General features: G+C 37.8%; 1 protein-coding gene across 1 annotated transcript; it reads left to right on the top strand.

Annotated features, from left to right (window-relative positions):
- The first annotated feature begins 232 nt into the window (after window positions 1-232).
- Window positions 233-7,980, top strand: LOC116256498 (protein TAB2 homolog, chloroplastic). Its single transcript, XM_031632880.2, has 5 exons — window positions 233-883; window positions 993-1,062; window positions 3,546-3,717; window positions 6,934-7,077; window positions 7,644-7,980. Exons 1-5 carry the CDS (start codon window positions 363-365, stop codon window positions 7,901-7,903), a joined length of 1,167 nt encoding a protein of 388 aa, XP_031488740.1. The 5' UTR covers window positions 233-362; the 3' UTR covers window positions 7,904-7,980.
- Window positions 7,981-9,544: the final 1,564 nt, after the last annotated feature.

Below are 9,544 nucleotides of genomic sequence, written 5' to 3'. Positions count from 1 at the left end.
AAGGTAGTTTACTTTTTTAAAGGACTTTGTGTTTAAGTTTTGGATGGCCACCATCACATCTCAATGCACATTTCAATGCATTTTTGCTCCAAATAAACCTTTCCGGTAGACCCAAGAGGGCAGTAGGTTCTTTTATAAACCGTAGAATGAAAAAGGAAAAAAGAGAAAACGTAAAAGGGTCATTTACGGAACGCTATCTCTTTAATTGCGCGCCCGGAGATTTTCCCTCGTCAACAGTTGCCGCCACTGGCTATCTCCCGGTCGTGGATGGATAAAGTGCCCTCCGTATCGCGCCCTCCGAAAGAATGCGAGCTCTGCTACTCGCTCCCCTTCTCAGACAAGAGGGAAGTTAGGATACTCCAATGGCCTCCCTTCCTTTTACTTCGCTCCATTCACAAACGTACCACCACCCCGCATCATTTCTGAACGCGCCCTCTCTCTCCAGACCCTCTCCTTCAAGGTCCATACCCACCGTCAACCACTTCGTCGCCGCTTTCCCTTCCATCTCCGATTCAATTCCCAGAGCCAGTATCTCCATTTTACACTCCATCGGCGAGCAGTCAGCTTCTTCCCAGACCACTGATGACGCCCTGGATGCCGCGGCATCTCTGGAGTCCCCCCTTGACATGGAAATCTGCTTCTTGGACCCCGAAACCCCACCGGCATCAATCAAGGAGTGGGAAATTGACTTCTGCTCTAGGCCGATACTGGACATCCGGGGGAAGAAGATGTGGGAGCTCATCGTCTGTGACGCCACAGTGTCGCTGCAGTTCGCCAAGTTCTTTCCCAACAATGTCATCAACAGCGTAACGCTCAAGGAGGCCATCCTTTCGATCACGCAGGCGCTTGGCGTCCCGTTGCCGGAACGCGTCCGGTTCTTCCGGTGAGTTTATTTGGTCTTCGTCTTATTTTACTTTATTCCTTACCGGGCTGTCCTTCGTGATATGGTTTGAGAGTGAAGACGTGCCTATTCGTCTCTGTTGTACATATAGATCTCAGATGCAGACGATTATCACGAAAGCTTGTACGGAGCTCGGAATAAAGCCGATCCCCAGTAGAAGGGTATTTGAAAATCTAACCCACAGCTTTTCCATTTCCTTGGTTGGCACAAAGCATTGAATCTTAATGAGTACTTGATTTTTACCAGAGGTCACAATTAGTGAATACCGAGTTGATTCGTTCCATTTTTAGCTTTCTGTATTTTGTGTAGTTCGTGAAATTACTCAATTATATTGTACCACGCAACAGCATTAAATATGTCGAAGTGATTTGGATAATCAGTTAACTGTGCTGTTTGCAGTAATTGGGGTTTCTGATGTAATGCTTTGTATATACAACAGTTTTATGGCTTTCCTATATTTTGGGCTGCACTTGGAAAAGTTTCTTTCCAGCCTTTTGACAGTGTGTATATATATGTATAATGGTTTGATGGCTTTCCCAAATTTTCAGGGGCCACACTGGATATTTTTTCAGTATATATGTATATTTGTGTCTGTGTGTGTGTGTCAATTATTGTTTTATGGCTTTTCCTTTTTTTTAGGGTTTGATTTGAAAAAATTGAACATGAAATTTTCAACTTTTTAGTTTTCCTATGTTTTAAGTATCACTTTGTGTAAAGATGGAAAGACTCGTAATTAAGTTTAGTCCATTTAAGTCTAGTCTTGTATTGGTGAGAAAAGAAGGGAATACTCCTAGTTTTTCTCCATAAGTAGAGGATTTTCAAAGCTATGGGCCATAACTTTTTAAGTTTTTACTTATTACCATATGCCAGCCAAAAATGTTCATGGTGCTTGACAATCCAAATACTGTTATTTGCATGCGATTATTCTTTATAAAAAGATTTAAAGTCCTCCAAGTTTGAACTTTCCATATTTATCACTTTAAATTGTGAGTGTCAAATATTGCTATTTATCACAAAAACATGAAAATTGAAAAATAAATAAAAATGAAAAAATATTATATTTTGAAGAAATGACAAAATGAAAATATTATATCTGTCCCATTTTTTTGTAAAAAAAATTTAAATATAATTTATTTTTTTCAGGATTATTTAAAATTCTTAATAGTATTTTGAAATTTTATCCATACTTCTGTAAGAAAATTGGTAGAAAGATCAATTTCATAATCTGTTCTATTATTTTTTCATTTTTGTTTCCCCTAGAAAAACACATTTCCTGATTGACACATGAAAAAAACTTTCCCATAAAAACCTAAGTATGTTATCTGTGGCAATGCTTTCAAATGTATCTTTAATGGGTGTTTTAAAATATGCTGGTGTTTTCCAACATGCTCAGAGAGAAAACGGAAATCTGGAATTGTATCATATTAAGAAAAGTTCCCAAATTCCAGAATATGGAACACAAAGTGGAAAAATTTTGTACAACACAACAAAAGTTCAAACAACCGTATGTTGAAGGCTTCTTACTCATATGAAATTCATTCTTCAGCATTCTAGTTTATTATACTTTGTTTTTAGTGAGTTTGATTCATTCTTCTTCTAGAATAATGGGGAAAGTTTCGCTGTAAAACCTTTGAAGTTGATCAAGAAAGATTGCAAAGACACTTAATGAGAAAAAGTGTTCTCATCAAATTGGAAGAGGAAACAGGGTGACAAACAACATAATAAAGTAAAATGCAGTGGAAAACCTTGGAAAGCAGATGAGGCGTAGATTCACATATAAGAGATGCTAGACATCCAATTAAAAAGTTGAGAAGATTTTTTCTTTCTGGAGGAGGCAACTAATGGGAAGGCTGCAGTGAGATGTGCCTCAATTTAAAGATAAATTTTGAAAGGTGCTTTCTTAGAGTGAGAGAGATGACCTGTGAGATTTTAATATGAGAGAACAAGTAGAAAAGAAAAAAGAGTCTAACTGCTTGTTAATTTTTTAAAAAATTTAAAAAATCTGTTTGGCTTGATGAAAGTAGCAATATGTCCGAAGTGGTTGCTATTGGTGCTTTCCTATAATAGAGTCATAGACATTAGATGCACGGGGTTATGCTAGAGAAACAATTAGCATTGTATTTGAGGTAGGATGGACCATGTTTTGGCTTGATATGATCAAGACCATAACTGATATGGTTTTGGCAGAGTCCCTACTAAATTGAACCTGCACCCGTAATTTGTGAACCAAATGCGAAAGTTGCTTTCAAAGCTTCAAACTGGATCCAAAGGATGCAGGTCCACTTCTCAGAAAAGTGAATCCCTGCTACATTGCCTCATGCTTTTTATATCCAACTTTCACAGGAAAAATTGAAACTAATGACAAACAAGGCTTGGCAATAAACTACTATTGCACTGAAACCGGAGTTGCTGAAAGTAGAAGAAGCCAGTTATCTTTTAAATGGACAGTCTCCATGGACTTTATGAATTGCTTCTCTTTTCTTATATTTCTTAAAGATGAATATTTAGTACGAACTTATGATAAATAGCTTTTGGTGCTTTGTGTTAAAGCATCACATTCCATCCATGCACGATAACTAGTTTGATATTATCCTTGAACAGAAGCATTGCAAGTTTTATTTACTATAGTTGCTTTCATGTACAGTGTATATCACTACTAATATGGCTGGAGGAGAGGTATGAAACTGTTTATTCACGCCATCCTGGTTTCCAGAAAGGATCAAAACCACTTCTTGCTCTAGATAAACCGTTTCCTATGGGCCTTCCTGAGAATCTAGTTGGAGAGAAGTGGGCATTTGTTCAGTTACCATTTTCAGGTTTGCAGTTACTCATGAGTTATCCATGAATATGCATGATCTCTCTCCAAAGTTTGTTCTATTTGATTCCTTTGATCTTTCTTATGCATGAAAACAAAATACTATTGAAGCAAAGAATAAATGATTGAGAAGCAATGTGATTCCTTTGTCATCGTTTACAATAATCAACGTGAACAGTTCCAAATATTTGAGATTCACTTTTGTTGGTGTTCTTACTTATTTCCAGCTGGTCTTTTACATCCCATTCTCCAATCTACCGATGAATCTCCAGCCCACCATCTGGTATTTGTGACAGTTGGCAGTGGTTATATTGCATCACCATATTCCAAATCCCAAGATGCAGCACGTGTTTTGCCAAATTCTACAGCATTTGGCAGTGTAGGGTGAGCAGAAATTGAAGATATAACAAGCTTTGGTTAGATCTCTCCCAGTAATGTGGGTCCCCAAGCAACAGAATAGTCAATCTCAAAGGCTTGGAAGCTCTTTTATTCAAAATATGGAATGGAAGTACATGACTCTTGGACTGGAAGTACACGTCTTTTACACTTTTCACAACTGGAACATTTATTTACTCCAAACACAAACTCTAAACTTCACTCTGGGACAAGATCTACTACAAGCTTTTTCAAGAAACCCATGACTACAATGACCTAAAGGACTATGCCATAAATTGTGCTTATTACATTTGGAAGGACTGCAAAGATTTAACTTTGAACTTGAGACTGTATTTGAAGGATAACCTGACAAAGCAACCCAGGAAAAATTGAAAGAACTGGAACTTTCTTGAAGATGTACATATTTTGATGTTGCTTCGCTTTAGCAAACGTCTTTTTCGTTTGAAGATCCTTGACATACATAAGAGAGAGTGAATTTGACAGAAGAATTCATATCATCAACAAGTATATACACAATAATAATTAATTTTTTTGATATAAGGAGCAATAAGAACATTGGAGAAAACTAAAGAAGAACCAGACAAGGGAATTTGTGCATTTCCAGTTTAAGTGATGGAGTTATGTGATCCATCTCCTGTGATAATAGTTCCTTTCTGAAAATAAGGTGACAAGTTAAATAGCTTACTATGCATTGTGACGTTTAGCCGCTCCAGAATCGACATGCCACTATTCTTGGTCATTCTACTTAAAAGTCATACATGAAAAGACAGTTATAGTTTGCTGTTGCATGTCATCTGGTAATGCCTTCAAAGACTATGTTTGATCTGCTTGAGTTTCTTGCTTAGCCTTTCCTTTGTTCTGTGGATTATACTGATAGTCTGCCTGACATATCATTTCTATTGCATTGGAAACATGCTGGAATCCTCTAACTCCTCCTAGAAGAATAGGAGTTGGTAGAATACCTCATGCACCCTAACCAAAACGGCCTCGTCCTCATGTTCCTTGATAGTTTCCATTCCCACTTTACATCTAGGTGAAGTATTGTCACCAATACACTTTGAGAACTCTCATCTCCACTACTCAACGTCATGTTGAAGAAGTTTGACCTCAGGTTCTTCAAATGTAGGAAAAAGTGGAATAGCCTCTGAAGCAGTGCAAAACGTGTGGTACTCTGGCCAAGTCCACTCAGAATCTGCTGGACTTTATCACAGTTTAAAGCTGCATGTTCAACCACGACAAGCTGATCTTTAACTTGAACCAAATATTCCATGACAGATTTTGATCCTCTCTTAAGACTCTAAAACTCCCTTTTAGCTGTTGAACACAGCCTTGAACACATACCTTTGATTTTTAGGGATATGTCTATGCAAGATTCTCCCACAACTGTTTGACCGTGAGGCCAATGGAACTAGAAGCAAGTACCTCCTGTGAGAGAGTTGTATGCCACGTGTGGAGGTAGGCACATAAAGAGTGTATCCATGAAAATATATCGATTTTTTCTACTATAGAAGATTTTCATGTTATAATTGCTGTTAAATTTTTGATGATCAAGAAAACTCATTTGAACTTGTAAGTCAATTGAGTTAATAATAATATATGTTTCCTATCAAGTCAGTCCTAGGTCACATGGGTGCAGACACAAGTGAGGAGCAATTCTAAAAATTATAGCAAAGAATGCATAGATCACAAACGAGAAGAAAGGTGCCTAAAATTAATTGCGAGTCAAACAGAACCTATAATTAGATTGATAATAGTAGAGACAAAAGGCAAGTAGTTAGAAGAAATGGTTTTCCCATACTCAATTCATCTAAGCCCACTGGTTGTTCACAATAAAGGAGCCCATACGACAACAAAACCATGTTTAATACATTGGCATAAAACATTTTGAGGGATCCACATCTCCTCGACTAAGAAAAAGTGAACAGAGGAAGAGAAGGAGTTGCATACACAGAAGAGAGTAGAGGGAGAGGGAAATGTAGAAGGTGAGAGGGAGGCAGAGGCAAAGAGAAAGAGGGCAGAGGGAGAGGGAGACAAAGACAGACACAGAGAGCTGAGGGGGATACAAAGAGAGGAGATAGAGACAGAAAGAAAGCGTACCTTGTAGCTGGAATTGATGCAGTTGCCGCTCAAACACACATCAGAGAGGAGGGAGAGGGATGTTGAAGAGAAGAGAGAGGGAGAGGTTGGAGAGGAAAGAGGGAGACGCCAAAGATGCAAGTACACTATAGACGCGAGAGGGGAGACGCTGTGGTGGACAGACTAAGAGGCAGACAGCAAGTGTAGAAAATGGTTGACCTCGACCCTTTGCTGCACACATATAAAAAAGAAAACAAACCTAAAATGTGGAAGTTTTTGGGTTGGTCAAAATTATCGAGTAAATAGGGTTTGGGCTTGGGTTGCATTCACTGCACTCAACATGGCCGATGCCGTGCCCCTGCCATGTCCAGGACCACACCCATGTGTAGGTGTGTCAGCATGGGTGTGTTTGCTGAAAAGAGGTTGCCGTGTGACATCTAATCACTCTAAAGGTCATATTTCTATAAGTTTAGATTACACACAAAATATTTAGATAATCTAGTTTAAGATGTCTATATCTGTTTGTAAGAAGTTTACAAGTTACTGTTTCTGTGGAAAGGGAGAATTGCATATCACTGAAAGAAACAAGTAGCTCTTTCATTGGCTTTTCCTTTGTTAAATCTACTTGGTGGCCGTGCAGCACAGTTTATTCTTGAGGTTTTTTTTTTCGAATGGCTGCTAGATTATCCATTTTATCATGCAATTTTAAGTTTAGAAGAAAACTAAGCAATCATATTTTCGACAGCCATCAAACAAGAGATTTCAGCACTGAAGACAGGATTTGCTTTTGTTGGAAGTCTGGATTTAGACTTACTGGGGATCAACATCGAAGATAGCACACTCATACCAGGACTAGCAGTTGCATCTTCACGTGCTAAACCTTTGGCAGGTACTTGTTTTTTTTTCGTTAATACTGGGGAAAGATAAATTAATGTATGGCATTGTCTAACTAGCAAATAAATGTGACCTTCTAGATCAGGAATTTTTCTATTATTTTTGTTTTACAACATTGTTTGGTATATCACTGTGACCTTTGTATCTTATTAAAACATTTATGCATGTGGAAGAAAACAAGTTCAAGGAGCATAATCTCTCATGAATTTTGTAGATGATTTGAGCCCATTGCAAGTGTCAAATACTGCATGATGCAAATATAAATTCACACAACCAATATAAATTCACACAACCTTTTATAGTAATACAAAATAGGATTTTTATCTGACTACAAGTCTTTTTGTATGCTCGAATAATGTCATGGACAAGTACAGTTGTCGAACTCAGTTTAGATGATGAAGTAAAATACTCTATCCTTTTACAGTAACATGTTACCGAAACCTGAAACATGATTTATTGGCACTACATCTGCCCAGTTTAACTCCCTGTAAAAGGGTAAGCAGCACAATATTTGTTTCGGCTGTGTGTTGGATGTTAACACGGCTTACTTCACATGATCAGCTTGGATGAATGGGTTGGAGTTATCATCTGTGGAAGCTGACACTGGCCGGGCGTGCTTGATTCTTTCTGTTGGAGTTTCTACAAGGTATACTTATGCCACCTATAGGAAGACTCCAGCTGCAACCCAGGAGGCCGAAGCTTGGGAAGCAGCCAAGAAGGCCTGCGGGGGGCTGCATTTTCTGGCCATCCAAGAGGATCTAGATTCAGATGACTGTGTTGGGTTCTGGCTCCTACTAGACCTGCCACCTCCTCCAGTATAAAATTAATTGTCATTTTCTTCTGCATTTTCTATTTGTATTCTAACTATTATTCTTTGTATTGAAAACTTCTATGATCATATGCACATGTTCTTATTCGTCCAATGGTGCATAGAGAGTTAACAATGATCAGGGCAATTATCACCCATCATTCGTGGGCCATTGCTACTAGAAAAGGAACCCTCTAAAAAGACGGTCTAGGGCTACAGAGTAAAAAGCATTCTCAATATGGTAATCTAATGATAGAATGTAAAACTGTAATTTAATATTGCAGTGAACTTTATTAAGAGAAGAACACGGCCTAGAAAGTTTGTCTTAGGAAGCAGGGAAAAAGCATTATTGTTTTATTAAAATTTAAGGGGTAACACAGAGGCTTCTTAAAGTGTTCAACATCTAATTTTCTTTTCTCGTTGTGAGGGAAGCCATAAACTGGAAGCCTTCTGTAAACAGTTCTATTTGATCCTCGAACAAAGTCAATGTAAACACTGGCTGCCTTGAGCGGGAGAATCGCCTGTACTTAAATATCATACTGTAGAGGTGAAGATATATTTAGCTGATCCATTTCATTATATATTTATCATAATCATAAAATAGTTAATGGTATTCAATTATAAGTTGCTAGGTTGATGTGGTGGAAAAGCAAACTCGACTACTTTGCATGTACTCTGCCGCAACATTAACTGGGATCTTGATAAACTACCTTAGATTGATAAATGATCTAATTTAGAAATTATAGATTAACATTATTCCATTTGTAAATATCGGATCTTAGATTAACAACCACAAACTCAATCTGCAGAAAAGTTAGGGCGAGGAGACAGAAGGGTGCTGTCAAAGGAGCGCGGCAGCAATTAGACCAGCTCTTACTCCTAACTTCGCTATAATGTAAGCAATATTACAGATTTGACAGGAATAGCTTCTCTCATCTATAAAACACAATAAGCCATTAATGAAAACTATTTTGCAAATATAAAAATAGATGATTTTTAAAGGATTTTTGAAACACTTGTTTTCAAAATCTTGTGAACATAAAAAATAGTAGCAATCACATACTTGTGAATGGTCTCTTTGAACTTCTCTACATCAAGGAATTATAGTACTAGGAACAAGAGTTGTCTGCTAAGCAATGACATTGTAAAAGCTAGACTCCTAAAAGTTCGAACTCTGGCCCCCTTCACACTTGCACCATTCAAAAGTAGGAAAAGGCAACAAACACATACAATCTTGCAATCTTGCTACTATAGGCTATCATGATTGGTCGTTCTTCAGACAACAAATCAATGACCAACACCACAAAAAAATGTACACAGAAACACGTCATGAAAGAAGAGGGCAAGATTTTTTGGAAAACTGAAAAATTCAACAACATGAGAGTTAAGCAAACCAAGAAGAGCATTGGAATTAGTTGAATTGCAACATCTAGAAATAGGCCCTAGACGCCCTACAACATTTAGCATTGAAACCCAAATTTTATACAACGTTGTGGTTGATGGCTTGTAAACCAAACTGGGGTTTTGTATCTGACATGGTGAAAATCAAAGACGAGGATGAGGAGGAGAGAGAGAGAGAGAGAGATGATCACTAGATCAAGAGGATGATGGACAAATTGAGAAAGAGAGAGAGAGAGAGATTACCATTGTTACA

This window comes from Nymphaea colorata, chromosome 6, assembly GCF_008831285.2.
Source record: "Nymphaea colorata isolate Beijing-Zhang1983 chromosome 6, ASM883128v2, whole genome shotgun sequence".
NCBI classification, from domain to species: Eukaryota; Viridiplantae; Streptophyta; class Magnoliopsida; order Nymphaeales; family Nymphaeaceae; genus Nymphaea; species Nymphaea colorata.
Note: the sequence above shows the minus strand (reverse complement) of the source record. Positions and strands in the feature narration are given on the sequence as shown.

Bases quoted from the DNA above. Each gene is read 5' to 3' on its own strand.
- LOC116256498 (XM_031632880.2), top strand. From the start codon at position 363: ATGGCCTCCCTTCCTTTTACTTCGCTCCATTCACAAACGTACCACCAC. The intron at 884-992 runs GTGAGTTTATTT...TTGTACATATAG, and splicing joins GAACGCGTCCGGTTCTTCCG to ATCTCAGATGCAGACGATTA. The intron at 1,063-3,545 runs GTATTTGAAAAT...TTTCATGTACAG, and splicing joins AGCCGATCCCCAGTAGAAGG to TGTATATCACTACTAATATG.